At 38.1% G+C, this 25,804-nt stretch overlaps 1 protein-coding gene across 6 annotated transcripts in view; it reads left to right on the top strand.

The window, feature by feature from the left end:
- The window catches only part of atp2b4 (ATPase plasma membrane Ca2+ transporting 4), a 97,571-nt gene that overhangs the window by 48,202 nt on the left and 23,565 nt on the right, over positions 1 to 25,804 (top strand). For 4 of the 6 annotated variants that reach the window (XM_051123514.1, XM_051123508.1, XM_051123510.1 and 1 more), the window contains exons 3-15: positions 7,432 to 7,629; positions 9,537 to 9,794; positions 10,295 to 10,420; positions 13,484 to 13,609; positions 14,750 to 14,785; positions 18,945 to 19,124; positions 19,919 to 20,133; positions 20,312 to 20,554; positions 21,376 to 21,620; positions 21,849 to 22,077; positions 24,966 to 25,145; positions 25,227 to 25,314; positions 25,504 to 25,610. In XM_051123514.1, the coding sequence (XP_050979471.1) occupies positions 7,432 to 7,629; positions 9,537 to 9,794; positions 10,295 to 10,420; positions 13,484 to 13,609; positions 14,750 to 14,785; positions 18,945 to 19,124; positions 19,919 to 20,133; positions 20,312 to 20,554; positions 21,376 to 21,620; positions 21,849 to 22,077; positions 24,966 to 25,145; positions 25,227 to 25,314; positions 25,504 to 25,610 (2,231 nt within the window). The remainder of the gene's footprint in view (positions 1 to 7,431; positions 7,630 to 9,536; positions 9,795 to 10,294; positions 10,421 to 13,483; positions 13,610 to 14,749; positions 14,786 to 18,944; positions 19,125 to 19,918; positions 20,134 to 20,311; positions 20,555 to 21,375; positions 21,621 to 21,848; positions 22,078 to 24,965; positions 25,146 to 25,226; positions 25,315 to 25,503; positions 25,611 to 25,804) is intronic. The other 2 variants (XM_051123513.1, XM_051123511.1) reach the window with 1 other exon arrangement.

Here is a 25,804-nt window from a genome sequence, read left to right on the forward strand (position 1 = left end):
TGTGTCCTGTTAGCATGGGTTATTACTTTTATTCCACTGCACAAGCAAGTCGGGCGCCCTTACATACCCGACACATCATTAAGAGCTGATGAACACTTTCTTAACCAGACAGAAAGGAGCAGTTTGGAAAATTGCCTTTCCTTGATATCTGTGTGTACTTATCCCAGATGGGACCAAGGTCAACAGTCACAGTTGTAGCTACTATTAGACTTCAAATATATTATTTATTTTGTTTAAGTAGGTAGGCCAGACAAGACACTGTGATAGAAAGCATTTGAGAGATCACATGCCTTGGAAATGTTGTAAAAGTAATATGCTGTTTTGTAATAGAAATTATCCTTTTAAATAAACTTCTATAGTGATCTGTTGGGGTGATATGATCAACTTCAAAAACTCTGATGTGATGTCATGTGGGAAAGGATTGCATAGTTTGAATAACAAATTGAAGTACATATTTAAGCAGTTTAAAGGTTCAACTCTCATGCTGTTCAGCAGCAAATACTGTAGCAGTTCAGGATAAAGAGTTAAAATGATCCAGTCAATCTATAAATGCTTTTAGTTTTATCAAACGATGATAAATTGGCAATTAAAAATGAAACACGTGTCTTGTTTTAATTTAAAATGCATCAATTTTGATTTGTGCTTCTAATTTGTTGGTTTTTCAAGAGATTTTAGAGAAATAAAAAGTCTGTTCCCTGTGAAGCAGCAAAGAGATGAGCTGACAAGCATTAAATATAAAATGATTTACCTGTTCAGTGTTGCGTTACTTTAACAACAGAATAAGCCTCTATGTTGTTCCAAACCTTCCTTTAGTTGAAATCAAAAAGAGATGTTAGACAGTGTTTATTTAGGTCTAAATAGGCCCAATAGACCAAAGTGTTCTATATGACGTGCTATAATTCAAAAGTATTGCAAGCCTTTTAGTAGTTTTATGTGAAGAAGAAACCAAAATAAGAGTGAGACTTACTTGACTTAAACGCATAAGATTCATTGTTTAATTTATCGACAGTGCAATTTTGTAAACAAACACTTAGTGGGTTTGAGCTATGTAGGTTACAGTAAACAGTATAAAAAAGGAGGACATGGTGTGTTTTCCTGGTGTATTTACTGCTAGGCTGTGTGCTTCAGGTTGGCGTTTTTCTAAGGGAATGATGGCCATGTTGTTCAGAGAGAAAGAGAGTTGGTGTATCTGTAGGGGGTGTGACTGGCTCTCCTCCAGACAGCCACAGCCCTTATGCTGTCCATGTGTTCACGATCTCTCTCTCTCACCTCTCATCCTGGCCAAGAGAGCAAAACAAAATGCAGGACTTTTAAGGTGGAATTGAAGGTGTAAGGTTTGATATGATTTTCTTGCATTAAATGAGTCTGGTTGCTAAAACCCAAAACAAATTTTGAAAAATATTTTCAGACATACTCTATCGTTCAAAAGTTGAGGTGGTTTTGTGTTTGTTTTATGAAAAGTCTCCTATGTGCACCAAGTCTTTATTTATTTGATGAGAAATACAACAGATTACAATTTACATTTACACTTTACAATTTACAATTACAATCAGGTAATTTACCATAGAAATGTTATGTTTTTAAATGTTTATGACAGTTATATTGCCAACTGTAATCCGATCCCCTAAAAACTTTGCATGCTTGTCTAGAATCACCTGTTGCATTTGCTCAGCAGGTTTCGTGAAGTTTTGAGTTTTCTTTTAGGCTTTATAGGATTTTGGGTAAATTTGGACAGGCCCTTTTTTAAACTACCACATTATAGCGTACTCATTTACGCCCTTGAAAAATTCAATATTGTCCCCTGGTGGCTGATTTCTTTAAAATTTCCCACGAGTCGAACAGGCCCACCGTGTTTCGTTCCGATCAGCCTCAGTTAACCTTGTCTAAGAGGTGTTCAAATTTCGTCTGCCAGTGGCGGCCATGTTTTTGGAGATATCCTTGTAGACACTTGTGGCACTTCAGACCTAGACCATGCACACCGATTTTCATGTTGATAGGACAAATGGTTTTCCCTCTTATAGTGCCACCAAGTCACCAAGCTCTGCAAATTTTTTTTTTTTTTTCTGTGATCTCATTCCGTTCAGGAGTTATAGGCGTTTTACTAAAAGTGACCCTGCACTTTTTGAATGTTTTGGTGCCCCTTTGCAATGGTGAGTCTAAAGTAAAAATCTTTTTGATAATTATTGATGTTCACTCTCCAGAGAATCTTTTTTGTTTTGGTTACGATTTGGCAAAAAACCTAGTTCGCAAAAATAGGTGTTTCAAAAAATGCAAAATACCCAAACATTTCACGGGGCTCATGATCGAATCCGAACACACGCCGTTTTGTCCGGCCAAATATTCCAATGACATAAGACACTTGAGCCTGCGACTGACGGTTTAGGAGTTATGAGTGATTCTGTACTTTTGTTCGCTGTAGCGCCCCCGACAGCGTGATTGGGGCGAGCCTTGGTCACGTTGTAGGCAGTGTGAGTACTACCATCCCTCCAAGTTTCAAGTCTCTACAGCTTACAGTTTGGTCTGCATGGTCCATTTAATGTGGAGATCGCTGATCCGTGACCATTCTAACAATTACAATACGGTTTCAGCGTTATGTACTTGAACCCCTAATAAATGTCTTCTATCTGAACACATTTTACCAAGGGTGCCCAACCCTGTTCCTGGAGATCTACCTTCCTGCAGAGGAATCCAACCCTGATTAAACACACCTGTCTGTAATTATCAAGTGCTCGTTCAGATCCTAATTAGTTGGTTCAGGTGTTTTTGATCAGGGTTGGAGCTGAACTCTGCAGGAAGGTAGATCTCCAGGAACAGGGTTGGGCACCCGTGCATTTTACAATATAGTTTATTCCTAGCAGTGTCAGGTCACATTTGTTGTCATTATCAGTGAAAAATAGCATTTATTTAAAATAAAATACTTTTGTAACATGTATTTATGGCACTTTTGATCCATTTAATGCATCCTTGCTGTATATGAGAATTCATTTCTTGGGAAAAAAAAAAAAAAAAAAAGTCTTGCTTCTCCTCACAAGTCATAGTTTTTAGTTTATGAACTGTGGTTGAAAGTAAAAAAAAAATCTGAAACTAGCAGCATATTGATTCCAAATGACTTAAGGATGAGTAAATGAGCACACAGTTTTCTTTTTTATGATCTGTCCAGTCACCAGTCACAAATTGGTCAATCTGGCAGTAACTGGGCACAATCTGTGCGTCTGAAAATTGAAGTATTGAATCCCATAATACAGGCTGCACCAGTGCTTAAAGTGATTTATAATGTTCATGCCCTTTCTCTGCTCTTCCTCCCTCTGTTTCTGTTTGAACAAGACTTCTACTGCCCAAATTGCCCAAAGTGTTTGACGCATCACCACGTTGCCATTTGTGGAGATGTCTTGTGACTGCAAATACTTGCTGATGGCACAACAACTCAAACCTCTCTTTCAGGCTTCTCCATTTCTGTGGCATTTATTGTTTAGTATAATTAAAACACCATATATTGCAAACCAAGGTGAGTAGTGTAGTTTTATGAAGAAAATGAAAGGCTGCCTTATCTGCACGTCTTTTCCTGTTGAAGTCATTTGTGTGCCGAGTTGGAATGCAGCCTGTTGTGCTTGGTTGTCAGCCCGGCCCCGCTGAGCTCTGCGGCCCTATTAATGATCTCCTCCATTACCATCACAACCGTCTCCCCTCAGCATCCTCTTTCAAAGCCTCCGCTTCAGTCACCTTGACACCAGCCCCCCGGCAACAGCCTTCCAGCCATAGATGTGACTGCAGTTGTCTGGAGGCAGTCAGCTCTTGTTAGCCTCTAGCGTATAAACACATGAATAATGTTTGGGTGCCTGTAGTTGATGATCTCTTGAATGGAGACCTCCATCTGTCAGTCCTTACATCATCACATTATTACTGTTTTTTTTTTTTTTCCTTTTCCTTTTTATTTAAATCATGATGAACAATTTCATCATTTTTCCCACTCTACACAGGTTTTTTTTTTTTTTTTTTTTTTTAGGCCTGAGTGCTCCTTGACTCTCCATCCTTAGGCCACAGTGGGACTTTTGTTTACTTGATTTGCATGACAGACTACGCTCTTCCAAACTGAAACCATTCTGTTGACAGCGCCGGATGTTGTGTTGAAGTGAGTCAGGAATTTTGTGGAAATACACCTGGTTCACGGCCTGATAGCGCGTCTTAATGTTGATGGGTATGAAAAACAACATCCAGCCTAAATAAAGAACTCAAGATGATGTAGAAGATCCTCGAAATGCTTAAATAAACATCACGTCAGCTTGGTATTCCACATGGAGGGCCAGGATGTTTTCGGCCTAATTTCCAATCCCGTAAATGTCGACACATATACAAATCACTCACGGACCGCCCTGGAATGGACCGTGCACCATGAGATAAATAGATGGGGAGAAATAAAGAGAGGGGGCAATCTCTGGAAAATCAATTCTGACCTTCAGCTTGTTTAGAGTAGAGGGCAAACAGAAGGATTGCTCGATTACCAAACAGGACCCCGCTGATAGAGAAATATTTGGTCACAGCAATGCTTATGGGCAGGACCAGACACAATCTGCAGGCTATTTTTACTCTTTTGGGGGCAGATTTTTAGGGAGAATGGTTTTAAGAATAACTTAAGTTCACTCCTGTATTAAAATTTCTTGAGAATTTACTCACCCCCCCAGTGTCTTTCTTTCTTCAGTCAATAAGAAATGTAGGTTTTTGAGGAAAGCATTCCAGGATTTTTCTAATTGTGGACGTCAATGGGGATCAACGAGTTGAAGGTCCAAATTGCAGTTTTAATGCAGCTTCAAAGGTCTCTACACAAGAAAAGGTCTCCCAGCCAAGAAATAAGAGCCTTGTCTAGCAAAATGGTCGGTCGTTTTCTACAACAAAATGTATGTACTTTTTAACCACAAATGCTCATCTTGCACTAGCTCTGTGATGCACATCTGAGAAGCATTACTTAATCACATTGGAAAGGTCATGCGTGGTAAGTTCTTTGTCTGTGTACTTCCTTGACTGGGATCGTGTTGATCCCTTAGAAGCTGCATTAAAACTGCAATTTAGACCTTCAACCTGTTGATCCCCATTGAAGTCCACTATATGGAGAAAAATCCTGAAATGTTTTCCTCAAAAACCTATATTTCTTCTTGACTTGAGACATGAGGCATGAACATCTGGGTGACATGGAAATGGACAAGTGGAAATCCGTTAAGTAAAAATGAAAATCACTTACTCGCCCTAATGTCAACTTGACTTTCTTCCGTGGAATGTAAACGATACAACGAGTCAGTGGGGTCCAAAACAACAGATAGATTTTCATAGTATGGACAAAACCAGACAGTTTTAAAATATAATATCATAAAAAAAAAATAAAGTGACATAGGTTTGTAACAACATGAGAGTGAGTAAATGACATAATTTTCAGTTTTGGGAAAACTATCCCTTTAATGAGTCAATAAGGATCATCCTCCACATGGCCAAGCTCTTATTGTATCTATCCTCTGGTTCTTATCTAAAATCTCAGCTGCTAGCTTTCTGTTCTTTATTCCCTGGAAGCCTTGCTGCAGTGTCAGTCATCAACAGGCTGGCCAGTCGACAGCTGCGTCTCTGAGGAAGAATGCACACACGCTCTCACCCTCTCCCATGTTCCTCTGTTGCATAATAATTTATTTAGCGATACTGACAAGATTCAGTGCTTTTTCAAAGACCTGCTGCTGGCAGAAAGCAGTCCATCATATCTGATCTGTTTGCGATTTGTGAATGAGGATTGATTGTGAGCAAGGGACATCTTGGCAGGGCACTTTTTGTTAGCTAAGTAGGGGGAAGAAATCACAAGTTTGGACTGATAAAAGAAGAAAAATGACTAACCTTGTTTCAAAATGGTTTCTGTGCGAAATCCATTTAAAGAAATTTCTATTTTGCCTAAACCCTCCCAAACCCCATGTACTAGTTTCTGGTTGATTAAAGCAAAGGCTAAAACTCATTCAATATTCTGGGCTTATCGGCTACAAGCACTCCCGGCTCTCAACACTGATTAATTGTTCCGCTGCTCCTATAAACCTTGACACACATATCCATGATAATCCACCTGAAACGCAGAAATATCTGTGTGTGTGTGTGTGTTTGTGCGTGTTAAAATAATAACCTCTAGAATGTGTGCAATGACTATTCCAACACCATCTACCACAGAAAGCACTGATGAAAGTTGACATGGCATGGAGAGCGTTTTAAAATTCATAGGTGCCAACCAGGCATGCTTAATTGTTTCCATATTAAATGAATTAGGGTGTGCGATTAGTTGGCTTGTTGTCCTTGCCACTTCTGAGGTTGTATTTTTACGACTTTTTTTTTTTTTTTTTTAATATGCGTGCAGAAAAAAACAAATGCCACTGGCTACTTGTTGATACATCTCATTTGTCTTGCAACCACTATGGTCTAAAAGGCAAACAGGCTACAAATAAGGTGACATGCTGAATGTTGGTTGAAAAGACCTTAAGTGTGTAAAGCCCAATCACTGATTTAATATGCTTTCTTTAAAGGTATCAGAGAGCTCATTTGACCTCGTATTGATGACCCAGTGTATTTATAAAGCAATAAGCCTTGTGTTTAGTAATAGTTCATATAGAGATGCTGACCTCCTGCATTGCTATTAAAAGAGAAGTCCACTTCCAGAACAAAAATTGACAGATAGTGTATTCACCTCCTTGTCATTCAAGATGTTCATGTCTTTCTTTTTTTTCTTTCTTCAGCCATAAAGAAATTTTGAACTTCCAAAATGCAGTTTAATTGTGGCTTAACTATCCCAAATGTGGTTGTAAACGATCCCTTTTTACCTTTTTTGTTGAGGGTGTTTGATGATCTTTGCATGTTCACTTTGCAAAGACTGGGTCGGTACTTCTGCAGACATGTAGGATGATTTTGAAATGATTTTTGAAGTTGAGCGAGAAAATACGATTGGAGTTTTTTTTTTTTCTTTTGTTTTTTTTTTTTGACATACTCTAACTGTTTTAAATCAGAATGCACAAGAGGTCAGGGAGAGCAAGACAAGGTGAGCATTTGAGATTAAAAAGTATCTAAATTGTATTTTTTAAAATGAAAATAACAGATTGTTTCGCTAGATAAGACCCTGCTTCCTCGGCTGGGGTCTTTTACAAATGCATTTTGGAAGTTCAAAATTGGGGCACCATACCACTCCATTATATGTAGAAAAATCCTGAAATGTTTAACTCAAACAAAATTTCTTTACGGCTGAAAAAAAAAAAAAAAAATGAGCGTCTTGGATGACAAGTGGGTGAGTACATTATCTGTATATATGTTCTGGAAGTGGACTTCTCCTATAATTCTCTTGATTTACAGTAACGGGTATAGCTGAGTCAAATTTCAGAGTCAGATCTATGTTAACATAATTAATGGTGTTTGTATATTTTACAGGCCTCTCTGGTAACCCTGCGGATTTGGAAAAGCGTCACACGTCGTTCGGTAAAAACTTCATCCCCCCCAAGAAGCCCAAGACCTTTCTGCAGTTGGTATGGGAGGCCCTGCAGGATGTCACCCTCATTATTCTGGAGGTGGCAGCCATTATTTCTCTTGGTCTGTCCTTCTACCACCCACAAGGGGAAGGCAATGACAGTAAGTAGTTGCTTTAAAGAGTTTTTAACAAGTCTGTTTCAGTACTGTTTGGTTTATTTTCCTTCAGTCAAACTACCTAATAAAATTGAGCAAATTGTAATTGAATAAAAGTTTTCTTAAAGTACCTTTTAGTATATTTATATAGAAATACAAATATAAAAATATTTCAAAATATTTGAAAATATAAATTCTTCATAATAACTGATAGGAAACTGCAGAGCACTCTTTCTGTTGTACCAGAACAAGTAAATTTCCAAAGTCTGGTGCTGATTTGGTTCTTCAACAAGTAGCAGATGCTAATATGTTGTTTTAGTCTCAGTACAGATGCATTTTCTTTCCATAACAGTGTTCCTTGCTTTAGTGCCAGTGTTCTGCTGGTTTAGTGATTGCTTAACTATTATTATAAAAACAGAAGTATAAAAAAATGACATTCAACACTAAACTTAAACTTTCAAAACCATTATTAAAACCAGTTAAACTAAACTGAAGTTGCAAAACTATGAACTATCGTTCAAAAACTGGGAGTTGGTAAGATGGTAAGATGGTAAGATGGTAATGGCTTTGAAAGGAGTGTCTTACGCTTAACAAATCATTTATTTAATCCAAAATACAGTTAAAACAGCAGTAATGCAATATATTATTGCAAGTTAAAATATTTTTCTTTTTTTTTTTTTTTATAATTATAGTGTTTCAGAATTTAATTTATTCCTGTGATGTCAAAGCTGAATTTTCAGATGAATTTTCTCCAGTCTTCAATGCCACATGAGCCTTTAGAAATCTTTATAATATGTGGATTTAGTGCTCAAGAAGCATTTATTATTACTGTTAATGTTGAAAACTGTTGTTCTGCTTAATAATTTTTGGTAACTGTGATGAATGTAAAGTTGACAAGAACAGCAACGGAATAACATTATAAATGTCCTTTCCCTGTCCACTGTCCAAAAGTGTCCATGTTTACTTTTGAATAAATTTAATGCATCCTAGCTTAATAAAAGTATTTATTGCACACGCACACACACGCACAACTCTATATAGCTGTCTTTGTGACGACATACATTTACACAATGCAATCTCTAGCTCCTGACCCTAAACCTACCCATCAGAACTAAGTGCCTCACCCAAACCCTTATGCTAAACCTAACCTTTACCCTATTATAACCTGATCTTTAAAATCAAGTCTTAATTTAAAGGGGTCTCAGAAAGTGAGGACTGGCCAGAATGTCCTCACTTTACAAAATTGTCCTCACTCCAATGGTCTAAAACTCAAACCAGCCCTCACAAAGATAGCTGTACAAGTGTGCACACACACACACACACACACACACACACACACACACACAATCATTCTAATCCTAAAGACTTTTCTTTTTTTAATAGTCTTTGTTAGGTTTAGGTAGCTTTGGATCAGAGGCTTCAGTGATCTAAGCAAAGCTTCGGCCTTTTCTTTACTGTCCAGAAACCAATCCGATGTTTTTAATTTTGATTCCGGCTTTATTAGTGACTCAACATTTTGGCGTCTTATATTTTAATAACCGCCTCATTTGGGACTTTTGTTCAAAAGCGCCGCTCTGAACGCCGGAGAACTTGAATTTGGCTGCAACTGCGGGCTCTTCCTATTACCCATATGGCTCAAACCACAAGGATGACCTTAGACAGTCATCAAGTTCTCCAGGAGGAAATTAGGTCAATGAAGTGTAAATCTGCAATAAAACATGTTTCTGGCAAGAGGAAACTTTCCAAAGAGGAGACTCTGATAAAAACATGAGTGTGCAGCTGCTGTTGTTATTGCTTGGGCTCTTAATGGTCTCCAAAGGTTACATGAACCTGTTTAAAGATTACATTTAGTTTATATTTTTTGCGCAGGATGTTGTAAGTGATTTTCTCTTGGTGTTTTTATGTAATTCCAGACTGCGGCCAAGCATCCGGGGGTGTTGAGGATGAGGGCGAGGCCCAGGCGGGCTGGATTGAAGGTGCTGCCATCTTGTTCTCGGTTATTATTGTGGTGCTGGTGACCGCCTTCAATGATTGGAGTAAAGAAAAGCAGTTCCGTGGGCTGCAGAGCCGCATCGAGCAGGAACAGAAGTTCACCGTTATCCGCAAGGGTCAGGTCATCCAGATTCCGGTGGCTGAAATCGTTGTGGGAGATATTGCACAAATCAAATACGGTGAGAGTGCACGTCTGAGAAATATGGTGTAAACCTGTTGATTTATCTCCACGGTGTGACGGCACTACATGTGACACGTCACAGTATCCTGTGATCTCTGCCATATTTGTTTTATGAGTGCTGTGGCATTTATAAAGCCTAGTTTTCCCCCCAGAACCCTTTGCCTTTTTTATTAAACCTCAGAGGCGAGTTCCTCACTGAATTCACCAGCGGTTTTGACGGATCATATGTGACTGCCAGTCTTCTTTGAGACACAAAGCATGGCTCATGACTCATGCTTACCGGCTTGCGTGAGTCACTGCGCTGCTGCTCATGGTGCCTGCAATGTGGGCGACGCGTGGGGTGTCCAAGAGTCACAGGAGAGATCTGTCGTCATGGTCGCCAGATCAGCCTCTGCTCCTCTCCTTTTGCTGAATTGCTGAATGTGTCTTTCTCTGTATCTGTTCCTTCCCTCAAAGTCATCCCACAGTCATTCACCACCCCATGTTCTTTTCCATCAGGTGACCTCCTTCCAGCTGATGGTATCTTGATCCAGGGTAATGACCTGAAGATTGATGAAAGCTCTCTGACTGGGGAGTCTGATCAGGTCCGCAAATCTCTGGAGAAGGACCCCATGCTCCTTTCCGGTGAGATAGATTCTTTTTTTCCCTTGGTTACATCCCTGTCTTAACTTTTGTAGAGTGCAAAAAAACATTTAATCTAGGATTAAATGGACCAAAAAAACTGGGCTCTACAGTGTGACCGTACAGTGTGAAAACTTCTGTGTGCGACTATGGAAAAATATTTAGGAGCACCAGTGCGACTGACCCGATCAGCATATATGTTTGCGCATATCGTTTTTGCAACGTTGAAAAATGTATCACAGGCATATATGTCACAAATCCTTTCATAAACGTGTAGAGAGTGTGTACATAAGAGATTCACTGTGCAGTGTAGAGAGCTTCACTGATTATAATGGAACTTTGTGAGATCGCAGTGAACTAAGATAAGTGACAGCTTTTAATGATTTTTAAGGGAGTTTGTAAATGAGATATTGATTTAATACAACAGTTAAATAAACAAGAAGTTAATATTACGAGACTTGTCTGACTATAACACTATTGTCTGATTTTGCTCTATTTTGTCGTCAAGTCACAACTGAGTCGTTGCACATTTCCATTCAGACACAGCGGTGTTTCCTTTATGGTTTTTAAACAAATCTAGTGATTCAATTTCCCATTCATAGAGACAGTCACTTGCTTCATTCCTGAATCAAATAATTGAATGATTCTGCAATTAAATTAAATACTGGCAGTTTTAGTTTCATTTTTAAAGTATCTTTTCAGTTATTTAAATCATGTAATATTTTATATTTGGAATGTTATGTTTGAAACATTAATCTCAACATGAATTCGATTGCACTCATGCCACCTCTGAGCCTCATTAAACATGAAAATACACCTACAAGCCACTTTTGTGTTCTTCTGTGCTACCTCTGTAGTACAAATTAATTTTGTTAATATTGATTTCATTTGATTGTTAACTTATTTTTATTCTGTTGTTTTAATTAGAAATTTTAAAAAGCTTATGTAATATAATTTTTTAAAAATTCGACATGAATGATGACATACTTTTAATAAAAAAATCACCTCGTAATGGGAAGGCAAATTTTTTATCAGATTTTTTGAGTGTTGATTAGAAAGTGCTCCTGAAATTTTGACTGTGCTCCTAAATTTAGGTAAAAGTAGGCGTAGAGCCCTGAAAAAACAAACAAACTAAGATAATGAGATGTGAGCTTGAGTGCTAGGGGATAGTCCACCCAAAAATGAAAATTCTGTCATCAAATACTCACCCTTATGTCGTTCCAAACCTGTAAGACCTTCGTTCCTCTTCGGAGCACAAATTAAAGATATTTTTGATGTAATCTGAGAGCTTTCTGACACTGTGTACAACGGAACTGATATGTTCAAAAGGCCCAGAAATATGAATGAAGGTCCTACGGGTTTGGAACGACATGAGGATGAGTAATTAATGACAATTTTTATTTTTATTCAATTTTGTTATTCTGCAATTTTAAAATTATATTAAATAATTTTTGGACCACATTTCAATGGAATAGACATGAAGGCCCTACTTTTTCTGAAAAGCCCTCAGGCGCTTTGCTTTTGTTTGAAGTACTGTCATTTAGAACGTAAGCAGTCATTTAGCACATGCTTTTATCCAAAGCGACTTACAGTACACTACAGAAACAATCCCACTGGAGCAGCCTTGGTGTTAAGTGCCATGCTCAAGCACATAGTCCACTTGTTAAGGTGTGATGTATCAATCTTCTGATGTTATTATTTCTGGGTCCAAGACTCTACTCTGTCTTAAATGTGAATTCTCTCTCAACAGCTGTTGATGAACACTATTCATTTATAGCACACCTTTAAGCTTGGCTTTTTTAAAGCTCATAGTTTACAGTACCATCTTCTGGCTCACGGTATCCCAAACACCTGTAAATTAATCAGAAAAGATGAATAACTCTCTTGCCAATGGATATTTTAGATATGGAGAGAAACATTGGCATCATGCTTTTTTGGTAGTACTGGGTGGTGTAGTACTAGTAGCACAATGTGACTCTGTATTAGCATTGTTTGTTGTTTGCTTTTGGGATTTAAGCGGACATTTGGACCCGGAAATGGTGACTCATGATGACAGACTTAATCCCTACGTTTACCTACCTATCTAGTCTACACCACAATACTGTCATTTTTTTAAAATCAGTAGTCTAGTAGTATTGACTAGAAAAATATAAAACTATTCACTGAGTTTAATTGGCTTTACCATTAACTTTACTCAACTATATAGAAAAACACTACTTCAACTTTATTTTCAGTTAAGTAAATAAAGTTGATTATTTAGTTCATGTTTGTTAATATTAAACATTAAAAACTAGTGATCGGAAATTCTGACCTTTGAGTCTTGTTCAGCAAATTGAACGAATCTTTTTTCGAGTCATTTCGTTCATTTTAGCAAAATATAATAAAAATGTTACGTGTTACTTCCCAAACACATCTAGTGCTTAAACAAACGTCACACTATCACACTACAAACAAGACAAAACTATAATGCTATAAGAAACAGAAAAGATTAATTCATTGTTTACCTGGATCTTTAGTCTATGATTAGCTCACCTCACTTCTTATCTGACAAGTTTTCGGGTTTGAGTCGTTCGTTCATCACGTGACAGCCCTATAGCTTAACCAATGCAGTGTGAGCCAGGAAAAAGAATTGATTAGTTCATCTCTCGAGTCTTCGGGTTCGAGTCATTCGTTCATCTATGCAGTCTGAGCCGGAAAGGGAATTGATTAGTTCGTCTCTCGAGTCTTCGGGTTCGAGTCGTTCGTTCATCACATGACTGCCCCAGAAGATCAACGAACGACTCCAAAAACCTGAAGACTCGAAACAGGTGAACTAATTTCAGCACAGAACCTAATAGGTTGTTGCGCATGTGCGACTGAATGAATCACTCCCCGAGACGACTCGTTCTTTCCGAGTCACATTAAAATGAACAAATCAAACACATCAAAATGAACGAATCGTTCAAGAACGACCCATCACTATTAAAAACTGTCAGTTTGAAATGCCAAAAATGGCATTTCACTGATACTGGTATGATATTGACTGTTGACTGGTATTGTGAAGGCGTTTCTTTTTCTTTCTATCAGGAACTCATGTGATGGAGGGATCTGGCCGAATGGTGGTCACTGCCGTGGGCCTGAATTCTCAGACTGGAATCATTTTTACTCTTTTGGGCGCCGGCGGTGAGGATGAGGAGAAGAAGGTGAAGAAAGGTGAGAAACTAACATACTTTCATTCTCATTTGTATAACTACCTCTCTCTTTGAGTAAGTAAACCAGTCTACCTCTCTAGTTGGGAGGTTACGTACTATCAGCCTGCAAGAGGTAAGAGCTGTTTACATGATTTGCTGAATTGTCGTCATCCACCAAAACACCCCTTGCTCTGAAACCCTCTGCCAAGGTTTAAATTTGCCATTTAGTTGGGGAATAATCACAGTATGTCTGTCAGTGGAGACGTACAATGTCCCTTGAGTCACTTTCCATTGTACTAACCCTTTTATCTTGATTTAGTTTGATTTTGTTTTTCTACATTTTTCTGTTAGCTCAAGCTAAATCTGAGCTAGTTATTTTTAATTGGCTAAATATATTATTTAAAAAAATAATGCATAACACTGAGATGATCATGATAACTGAACCGTCAAAGAAACAGTCGGATCTGTCATGTTAATGCATCTCCAATTTAGCATGCAGTATGTCCCTACTGCATACACTGGCTCTTTTGGTCCTCCAAGCTATGGCCAAAAAATAAATAAATAAATAATAAAGTGTCTCTTTCATGTTCCTGTTTGTTGGGTCACCACCTAATTCAGCAGTCACACTGGTTTAAATGGTTTGCTGTCTCACTGCCTTAACTTAAAGAGCAGCTCTAAAACTGAATATTTTGAATCCTTTATTTTTGTTAGAATGACAATTCAGTCATTGTCTTTTAGTTAGATAATTGCTGTAATTTTCCCCTTTCGCTCATGTTCCCAAAATATCTTTCTGTTGAACGTGTTTGCCAATAAAAATTGAGAGCACTGCTTTTTGGTTTGAGCCAAACCCTGTTGGCATTATCATAGTTCGTGTTGCAAGCGAACAGAACCGCTAACTCGTAATGAGGTTTTATCAGCTGTATGCCACAGTCAAAAACAATGACCGAGCCGTCAGTGTGCCCTGCATAAAGCCCCTTCCAGTCCTTGTCTTTTTCTATAGATGACACATCCAATCCCACATATACTCATGTAATGTAGTGTTACTTATCTAGTTTTTATTCTTTTGTTGTTGTGTTTCTTTCTTTTCTTCTTCTGTCTTTGGTTTATTTACTTTGAGCCATGTTATATCAGCCCTCCGCCCTCTCTCTCTCGTTTGAAACAGGTAAAAAACAAGGACCCCCTGAAAATCGCAACAAAGGTAACCTTACCCACTCCCTCTCCCCTCTCCCCCTCCTCCCCATTCAGCAGCAAGTTTCGGAGTCTCGTGTCAGTCCCACTCACTCACTTGCTCACTTTCTCTCTCTGTCTTTCACGCTGTTGCTTACCCCTTCCTGCTGAGCCCGGGGGAGCTTCTCGCCTCGCTTTACCTATCAAAGGGTGCAACTCTCACCTGCTGGAAACGGCACTAAGCAGCCAGAAGACTTTGCAAGTCCATAATTTGTCAGTTGATTTAAATAATAGCAATTCATCTATTATTTATTTAATTTTTTTTTGTCATTCTTGAATTTTTTTTAACATATTCTCAGTGTAGTGCAGTCAGTGTTGACTTCCACTATTAATAAAATACTATTTTGCAACAATGAAAGAAATCGACTTTTTTTAGTCAAGTTTTAGAGTTTTAGAGTTGTTGATGGTTGAGCAACTAGTTGACCATCCTACCCATCCCTATTATCTGCTCGAAGAAAATATTTTGGACGTTTACTGCCAATCAGAAGTTTGGAATCAGTGTATATTCTTTTCTACTCTAAAAAAGTGATTAATTAGCAGTTACTGATTACATCTTCAACTGTGTAATTAGATTACTGTACAAATTACTCTCTCCAAAAAGTATTTAATTGCTTATTACTAATAACTTTCTAAATCCTATATTAACCTTGACAAGTCAATAATACAAGGATAGACATGAAACTATTCTTTTAATTCTTTCAAATAATACTACATAAATTATTCTGGTCACACTTTAGATTCCCATTCCCATTTAGAGTCCCATTCTCACTATTAGCTAACTGTTAACTATAACGATTGCCTCAACATATTCCTAATTACTGCTTATTTATACTGATTAAAGTAGTTGTTAAGTTTAAGAATTGGGTAGGAATTAACCAACTAGTTAATAGTGAGAACTGGACACTATAGTATTACCAATATTCTTTTTAACTCAAAGTATTTAAAGTGAGAAGGGTACATACAAAGCATGCATTTTAAGGTTAGACTTGATGGTAAATCCACTATTGTATTATATATAAATGTTCTACAGTTTATACACAGTATTAGCTTACATAAGTAACCGTAATTAAATTCTAGAAAAAATAAGGGTAATCCCTTACTTTACTTTTTTAAGGGAAAAGTAATTAAATTACAGTAACTAATTACTTAAGAACTAGTTACACCCAACACTGCTGCTCATCAAGGCTGCATTTATATGATTAAAAAAAATTAGTTTGAAAGAAATTGATACTTTTATTTAACAAGGTTGTGTTAAATTGATAAAAAGTGATTTTTGAAGACTTGTATTGTTAGAAAAGATTACTATTTTGAATAAATGCTGTTCTTTTTAACGTTTTATTCATCAGAGAATCCTGAAAAAAAGAATCACAGGTTCCAAAAAAAAAATATTGTTTCCAACATTGATGATAAATTAGCATATTAGAATGATTTCTGAAAGATTTGCAACACTGAAGACTGGAGTAATGGCTGGTAAAAAAAATTCAGTTTTGCATCACAGAAATAAATTATTTTGTAAAGTATAATAAAATAGAAAACTGTTATTTTAAATTGCAATAATATTTTATAATATTTTCTTTCTGTATTTTTAAACAAATAAATTGAACTTTAAGCATAAGAGACTTCTTAAAAAAAAAAAAAAAAAACATTGAAAATCTTACTGATCCCAAACTTTTGAATGACAGTGTACTTTGATATGAAAACTTAAAACCTTAAAACATTGTTTAATGTCAAACATAACCATTTTAATTATGGCAACCGTATTGATTGCATGTATCGTTTATTCTCCTATAGATCTAATTTTTCACTAATGTGACATTTAGATGTCTCTACTTTTCAGAAGGCAGACTATCTCTGTGTGCTTGGCCGGGTAATCTGTGAGCATTTGTACTGTGTTTCAGAGTGTGCCCACTCTGCCCTGGCTGACCCCAACAACCCCTCCCCAGCCCCACCCCCTGTACCGCTCGGGGACTGAGCATCTGCTCCAGACAGAACTGCTCATTTTGTCTGCACAGATCTCCTTCCTTTTGCCCTTGGTCTCCAGCACACAAACACTTACACAAGCTGATATAACACTGAGTATGTGAACACAGTGTCTTCCCGTGGTCTTAAAGTGTTAGCCAAAAAGATCTTTAAGATTTAATCATGTTCAGGTTTTGCTCTGTGGTATGATCTTGTAAGTCCAAGAAAGTCCAAGCCTTTTTTTAATCATTGAATGGCTTGTTTCACTCTGAAATATATAGCAAGAACAGTCTGTTACGAACAGGGTCTCATGTTGACTCGTACATATGCATCCATGAGCTCTTGTGCAGATGCACATTGCCCAGTGCAGTGCGCTCGCAGCTTCATAGATGATTTATGACGTGAATGTAATGCTTAGGGGCGTGGCTTACGTGGGAGTTGCACCCTTGCAAAATGGACCGGCTGTGGATTGTTGTTTTTGTCCGTTTCTTTACTTTAGCTCTTTGTTTTTCTCACTGTTGCTTCTTTCTAGGGTGTGGCTCAGGACTTCATGCTGTCTTGTACACTCTTCTCTTGGTCAAAATTTGACCTTTTCTTTCTCCTTTACCCTCTTTCTCTGGTGCCGCACTCTCTCTTTTGGGAGCGGACAAATAAACCAGAATCTCTCTGATCTTTTTCGTCTTCCTCTTGGTCCTTGTTTTTCTCGTGGTGGTTGTATATCTGGCTGTTTGGACCGTTTTTCTGTTTTTAAGTTGTTTGTAAATCACTCTCGTTCGTCGTGCGTGCCTCTGTTCGTGTTGTCAGTCAGACAGTCAGTCCGTCCATCAATCCCCGATTCATCTGTGGTCGTTCTGGTCAGCTCTGTCAGTTCTGGTCAGTTGTTTGTTGTGACTGGTGGTCAGGTAGGCTCTTGGACTGTTTCTCAAACTCCACCACTACAGAGTTTCAGCCTGTTGCTCACCATGTTTGAGATGATACAGTACATAGGCTAACTGCAAAATGAAACGACTTGGCCTCTTTGTATCTTTTAAAATGGAGACTTAATGGGAATTGGGGGTGAGGGATCAATGTCTGTCCACAGCAAAGTGGCCGAATTGGATCTTCGACTCCATTAAGTTTCTATTTCAGTGGGAAATTGGGTAATATAATATGTCATTTTATCCCTGCAAGTAGCATAATTGAATTAAAACTATCAAAGTTCCCAATGTTTTATTTTTTTTTAAACTAGCAGCTGGTTTGCCATGATAATGTCTTTTTTTTTTTTTCGGTAAATGTATTATTCCCTTATGTCTATTCCAGTTTGGTGCAGTTAATCATAGTCCAATAAGTTGCTTTAAAAGTGAAATGAATGCCAACAGATGCAACTATAAGAGAAACCATGAATGCACAGTAAAACAAACAAGAGAAAAAGTAGGGCTGTCAATCAATTAATCGCGATTAATCGCATACAAAATAATATATGTGTGTGTACTGTGTAATTATGTATATATAAATACAAACACATTCATGTATATATTTAAGAAATATTTACAAGTATATGTATTTATATACATGTATTATATATAAATAAAAAGATTTTGTATATAAATAACATTTCTCACAGTACACGTTAGGCAAACTCAAACTTTTATTTTGTATGCTATTAATTGCGATTAATCGTTTGACAGCCCTAAAAAAAAAAAAAAAAAGGTGAATTTAATTTTGCGTAATTGGCTCATAAAACAGTCCTCAAGACAGAAATGAGATTTTCATTACCTATTTAAGAGAATTTATTTTTACACGCTGAATAGTTTATATAGCTTGTTATCCAGTGCCAGTGTAGGGTTCGGTTTTATCGAAATGTCTTGTGTGCTGCTTGGATCTTCTATTCAATTCACCATGCCCGTCTTAACCTGCCGGGGAATGGCTCTGTGAATTTAGAGTTTTCTCTACCAGCCCAGATTCACTCAAGCAAAGTCAACTAACATTAAACAAGTGCTTCTGGTATGGTTCTTCTGTATAATTCTCTAGGAACCCACTGTATGACTTGCCCTCTAGCTGTTACTGAATTGCCCATTCTCTCCCCTCTTCCCCTTTTCCCCATTTTCCCCCCACCTCTCATCTCCCTCCATCCTTTTTTGGCATGTTCCTCCCTTGTTCCCATAACCACTCCTTAAAATCAACCTCCACAGCTAAGACCCAGGATGGCATTGCTCTGGAGATCCAACCACTGAAGAGCGAGGAAGGTGTGGAGTCCGAGGAGAAGGAGGAGAAAGAAGAAAAGGAGAAAAAGAAGGTCAACGTCACCAAGAAAGAAAAGTCGGTCCTGCAGGGCAAGCTGACCAGGCTAGCTGTTCAGATTGGAAAAGCAGGTTAGAAAACAACACAAGTGAGCGTCAACTGTGCCCGATAAACTCATATACCATATCTAAAATGGTTAAAGATCACTTTCACAGTTTTTATTGAGCGAAATTTTGTTGTTGATGTAAAATGAATAAAAATTACTCATTACGACAATTTTGCAATCCATCAAAAGAGTAAAACCATGTTTTATCAACTTTAAGCTTCAATATATAAAAAACTGTTTTTTCTGTGAATTAGTTTGATTCACATTTGACATTGATTCACAGTTTGATTCTTACTGACAGCTGTTAGGTTGAAATTATTCCTTCCAATACGTGTTGAGATGTTTAATGTGGTTTAAAAAGCTAGAAGATATTGCAATTTGAAATGTATGTATTTAAGCTTTTTTTTTTTTTTTTTTTTTTAAATAGTAGAACTTTGGAAAACTTGTTTCAGATGATTCTAAGATAACTCCCATATTTGCCATAGCAAGCAAAGTGCAGCTTTAAAGCACAGTATTTATACTAATTACCCATGTGTTCACTTGATTTTTTTCAGACGTCCTTTCCTTAAATTAGTTCATTTGGTTCCCAAGATTTGTTTTACTTACTGCTTAAAGAAACAGTGTCACCCAGTATGGAAACAGGCTTGTCCCTTTGGGCTGTGTTCCACCTAATTATCCTACTTCCTACAGTTACCCAATCAAATAACATTCAGATGGAGCACATCAGACCGCAGCTGTGGCTGTTATGAACAAAAGTCAGAAGGCTTTGTTTCTCCCCTGTTTCCCGTAATGGTTTTGAAACTCCCTCTCCTTCGGCAGGTCTCATCATGTCTGCGGTGACCGTCATCATCCTCATCTTGTACTTTGTCATTGATACGTTTGGCGTCCAGGGCCGCGAGTGGACAGCAGAGTGCACTCCAATCTACATTCAATACTTTGTGAAGTTTTTCATTATTGGTGTGACCGTGCTGGTTGTAGCTGTGCCTGAGGGGCTCCCTCTGGCTGTCACCATCTCCCTGGCCTATTCTGTCAAGGTGAGCGCCTCTGGGTTAGTTTGCCAACACAAACCTGTATTTTGTTGACGTCTTGAGGGTGTTCAGATGGATGCAAATGTCCATAAATGTTGCTTGATTCTTTTTATTGGTGTTTGAGTGCAAAAGCACACTCCTTTCTTCAAATATAACAACATTAATTTCTGTTTTTCCTCAACAGAAAATGATGAAAGACAACAACCTGGTGAGGCACCTGGATGCCTGTGAGACCATGGGTAATGCTACTGCCATCTGCTCTGACAAAACTGGAACGCTGACTATGAATCGCATGACGGTGGTGCAGGCTTACATAGGTGACACACACTATAAAAGCATTCCTGAGCCAGAGGCCGTTAATTCAGAGACTCTGGAGCTACTGGTGAACAGCATCTCCATAAACTCAGCCTACACTACCAAGATCCTGGTAAGAATTAGTCGTACACAAATGAGATACAGATGAATGAGTGATCTGTTTTGTTTTCTGTTTATTCATTAATTATAAGCTTGTCAAATTAAAAGCCCACAGTCAGCCCCAGCCAAAACAAAACACACTGAGAGCACACAGCACAAAATGTATTTGTAATTGTTCTACTTCGTGATTTGTCTTAAACTTAGTGCACATTGCACAAGATGCAAAAAATTTCTTTGATAAATATCTTTTTGAAGCACCAACATTGCCCGAAATTATGAACACGATTATAAATATGCGCTGTTAATGCAAAATGTTAATGCGTTTTACTTCACTTTCTGATGCATTGACACGTTCACCGGCATGTTGCATTATGTGCATTGGCTCGCCTTCATGGTTTAAAACATAAATATTTACAAAAATGAAAAAAAAAAATTCTGACCTAACCCCAACGTAATGCTATTGTTTTTCACTCACTGAAAGTTTAATCTGTCTGCGCGTAGCGCGCCACTCTCTGTTCTCATCACTGCATGCCTTCGCTGGTCCCCATTGAAGTCCACTATATGGAGTAAAATTGCGGAATGTTCTCGTCAAAATTCTTAAATTCTTTTAGACTGAAGAGAGAAAGACATGAACATTTTGGATAATATGAGGCTGACTAAATTACCAAGATTTTAATTCTGGACTGAACTAATAATGCAGTTAATTTGATAAAATAATTGCCAAATCATGTAATGTAATCAATTTCGATTAGCTGACTTTGATTGACAGTATCTAATGTATTCTTTTCGCATATTTTTTGCCTGCTGTTTACAATGTATCTTTCTTTCCCATAGCCTTCAGAGAAGGAGGGAGGTCTGCCAAGGCACGTGGGTAATAAGACAGAGTGTGCCCTTCTTGGTCTGGTGTTGGACCTGAAGAGAGACTATCAGCCTATTAGAGATGAGGTTCCTGAGGAGAAACTTTATAAGGTTTACACATTCAACTCCTCCCGGAAGAGCATGAGTACCGTACTAAAGAACAGCAGTGGTCCAGGCTTCCGAATGTACAGCAAAGGCGCCTCTGAGATTGTCTTGCGCAAGTATGTTAAATAAACGAATTGTCAAGCTCTTAAAAGGGTCGTATTATAAGGAAAAAGTTTACTTAATATTTAGAGATTAAGGAATTTGATATACTGTGAAAAGTTCTGAATTTTTTGTCACAAACCTGAATGATATGACCCGTTTATTTCCATTTCTGTCTTTGTCCTGCAACAAGATGCGATAATTGTAGTTCGTAGTGATTATTAAACTTTTCTGTTTTCTGTCAGGTGTTCCCATATCCTTGATGCTTCAGGCCAGCCACGTGTCTTCAAGGCCAAAGATCGGGATGAGATGGTGCGGAAAGTGATCGAGCCAATGGCCTGTGACGGGTTAAGGACCATTTGCGTAGCCATGAGGGACTTCACAACAGAGCCAGACTGGGACAACGAGGCTGAGATTCTGAATGACCTGACCTGCATCTGTGTTGTGGGCATTGAAGACCCTGTTCGTCCTGAGGTGAGAGAAATGATCCAGTTTGCTCTTTTCTAATAGCGTTGTGCTTGTCCATAGTGCAGAAATTACTCACTTCACATTGGCTGGACTCACTGCACATGGCTTCACATATACTTCAGGCCTCCGTTCATAATGAGACATGACAAGCATTAGGGGACGGCTTGTTGCGTCATGGGCAACCCGCCATATTTGATGTAATGAAAATGTATTGACCGTGATTATCATGCGATGATGGATTATTTGCAGAGTGTCAAGCGCTGTGAAAGTATGGACAGGAATAGCCTCATTGATGGAGGGACAAACTGACCTAATTCCCTTGAAGGTGGTTAAATGAGTGCATGACAGGCGATTGTGCTGTTTTTGATTATGATATTGGATCAGTGCAGAATTGACGTCAGCTTCCCTCAAATGAGGTGGCATATATAATTCTATAATGGAGCGCATGAATGATTTTTAGGTTAAAATGATTCTTGCAGGCTTTTTTGAGTGGTACGATCCATTTTATCTGTTCCTTTCTACAGTGATTAAAAATCATCCTTTCTATGTCCGCAACTATACACTTATTTTTATCTTTTAACCATGACGGCTTGGCATCATTATGAGCGGATCAAAGGAAACAAAAAGAATAGCCTGGAAATTTTGGCCTGGATAAAAAGTCATGAAAGTTTAAAAAAAAAAAAAAAAAAAAAAAAACTTAAAAGGTTAAGGAAATTTCCTTAGTGAATATACTTTTTTTTAACAGTCTTAAAGGGTTACTTGACCCGAAAATAAAAAAAATTGTCATTAATCACTCACCCCCATGTTGTTCCAAACCTGTAAAAGCTTTGTTTGTCTTCAGAACACAAATTAAGATATTTTTGATGCATTCTAACAGCTCTCTGACCCTCCCATAGACAGCAATGTAATTAACACGATCAATGTCCAGAAACGTAGCAAGGAGATCTGTAAAATAATCCTGGTGATGACAGGGATTCAACCGTAATTTTACAAAGCTACGAGAATACTTTTTGTATGCAAAGAAAGCAAAAATTACGACTTTTTTCAAGAATTGTCTCCTCCATGTCACCCTAGTGCCATTTGGGAGAGTATCCACTGAACGCAAACAGCGACACACGGATACGTTGTTCGTGTTCAACTCAAATCGTAAATAAACATAGAAAACGTATCTGCGTGGCGCAGCTGACACAAAACAGCATACGCTGTTTGCGTTCAGTGTATACTCTCCAAAATGGCACTAGGGTGATGCGGAGGAGACGAATAGTTGAAAAAAGTCATTATTTTGGTTTTCTTTGCATACAAAACGTATTCTCACAGCTTCGTAAATTTACGGTTGATCCCCTGATGTCACATGGATTATTTTACCGATCTCCTTGCTACGTTTCTGGATGTTGATCGTGTAAATTACATTGCTGTCTATGGGAGGGCCAGAGAGCTGTCAGAATGCATCAAAAATATCTTAATTTGTGTTACGAAGACAAACAAAGCTTTTACGGGTTTGGAACGACATGGCGGTAAGTGATTAACAACAACATTTTCATTTTGGGGTGGAGCAACCCTTTAATATTTCCTTGTGTAGAAACTAATTTTTGTGATTTCATATAAAATTATATTTAAAAATCCTAATCAAAAATTCTGAAAAATTAGATTGATAGAAATTAATTGCCATATCTCTTTCCATTTACAATATAGTCAGATGCTCTGTTTTTAACCCAGCCTTAAATACTGGAGTTTGTCTGACTTTCATAGGTGCTCCTCTAACAGTAAACCTGCCTTGAGCTGATTGAAAAAAGCCTGTGTCTTATAGTTCGAGTTAATGCAGAAGGAAATGTTATGTTAAGGCATTGGTCTGAGAGTGGTGCTAGCCCATTTACAGTTTTGAAATGAAATCATGGAGCCATGTAGCGATGATAAGATGAGCTTGAATCTTTCTGTCCTAGTGAAAATGACTCTTTTGCATTAATGATCAGAGCCATCTGTAGCTTATTTAGTACATTTCTGCTATCGCAGGCAAGACGAGAGTCAAGTCTAGAGTTTGTTAATGTACATGCTAGTTTCTCTGAATCATACAACATGTTCTTCACATGCATCAGTTGTGTAGCATCTCTGTCCATGGAAACACTGGGAGGTTTTTAATTATCTATAAATAAATAAGCTTATTGGTTCTAATTATGGGTATGGTGTGATTCATCGCAAGACTGAGTGGGGATAATTACATAGGACTCCAGCATACACACACACAGAACCTCTGGATCCAGCCCCTTCATGTGTTAAGTAGTCTCGGTACCCCTTAGTGCTTAACACACACCAAGAGCTGACAGGGTGCCATACCAAGAGTGACTGGAGTGTCCTCATTTCTCACTGATCTGAGGCCAGCAATGACACTGGGGAAGAAATTTGTCTTGCTTTTAGCCATGAAGTCTGTAATGACAACGAAAGGCAGGGAACCTCTTTTCCGTGGGGATCAGCCTTGTTGATATAATAATGTGTTCATTAAATATGATTTATTACAGAAAAACACTTTTTTTTTTTTTTTTTTTAATGTGACGTTGTCAGATGTTAATGTAGTAAACGCTCTGAAAGATTCAGCGAGTAGCTCCTTATTTATCATTGATTTTGCCAGTGCAACTGGGAAAATTGATTGAACTTTTGAAAAGTAATTGCTAAATCCTCTGGTATGGATTTTCTAACATGGCTTGATCCAAGTCCGTCCAGACTGTTTTGCATTGATCTGTTTTTTTTATTTATTTACTAAGTTTTTTCATTCATCAAATCTATTTATCCCCAGATTCAGCAGTGGAGTGGCTGAATCCCGATATGGCAGTTGTTGTTAGGCTGCTCAACATACTTTGTATCAAGCCAAATAATCATCTTTCTATTCCTCTGGCATGCAGGTTCCTGAGGCTATCTCTAAATGTCAGCGAGCAGGCATCACTGTCCGTATGGTCACCGGAGACAACATCAACACAGCCCGCGCCATCGCCACCAAATGTGGAATCCTGCAGCCTGGAGAGGACTTCCTGTGCCTGGAGGGCAAAGACTTCAACCAGCAGATTCGCAATGACAAAGGAGAGGTAAAGAGCTACAGTGCTTTATCTGCAGATGTGCAAGTCGACGTGTAAAGTGTTTATTTCAGTGTTGCATTTTATATTTAGGTTGAACAAGAACGTCTTGACAAGGTCTGGCCCAAACTGCGTGTTCTGGCTCGTTCCTCCCCAACAGACAAACACACTCTGGTTAAAGGTGAGATCTTTACGAAGGGTTGGCTGGGCTTCTAGTCCACTCTTTCACTGATAGCATCACTATCTAAGCTAAGATTATAAAACCAACTGGAGGATGAGTTTGTATTCACATCTTCTCCCATTGTTGCAAGCCCTTTTTTACATATATTTAGGTTTACCCTGAGGCAGTTTCTGTATTGTTGTCTTTCAGGCATCATTGACAGCACAGTTGGAGAAACCAGACAGGTGGTGGCTGTGACTGGAGACGGCACTAACGACGGTCCTGCTCTTAAGAAAGCAGATGTTGGCTTTGCTATGGTAAGTCTTGTTTTTTCCTACATATATATATATATATATGTATATATATATATATAGTGCATACACTCTGGACATTCTGACTAGTCCATTTTAGACCACTTGGTTTTACTATAAAAATGGCTGTTTGGTGCAAAAATTGGCGCAACAGCGCTATCCACCAGTGTAAATTTCGTTGACAAATAACTTTCGTCATA

Source organism: Labeo rohita, chromosome 11 (genome assembly GCF_022985175.1).
Source record: "Labeo rohita strain BAU-BD-2019 chromosome 11, IGBB_LRoh.1.0, whole genome shotgun sequence".
In the NCBI taxonomy this organism is placed as follows: Eukaryota; Metazoa; Chordata; class Actinopteri; order Cypriniformes; family Cyprinidae; genus Labeo; species Labeo rohita.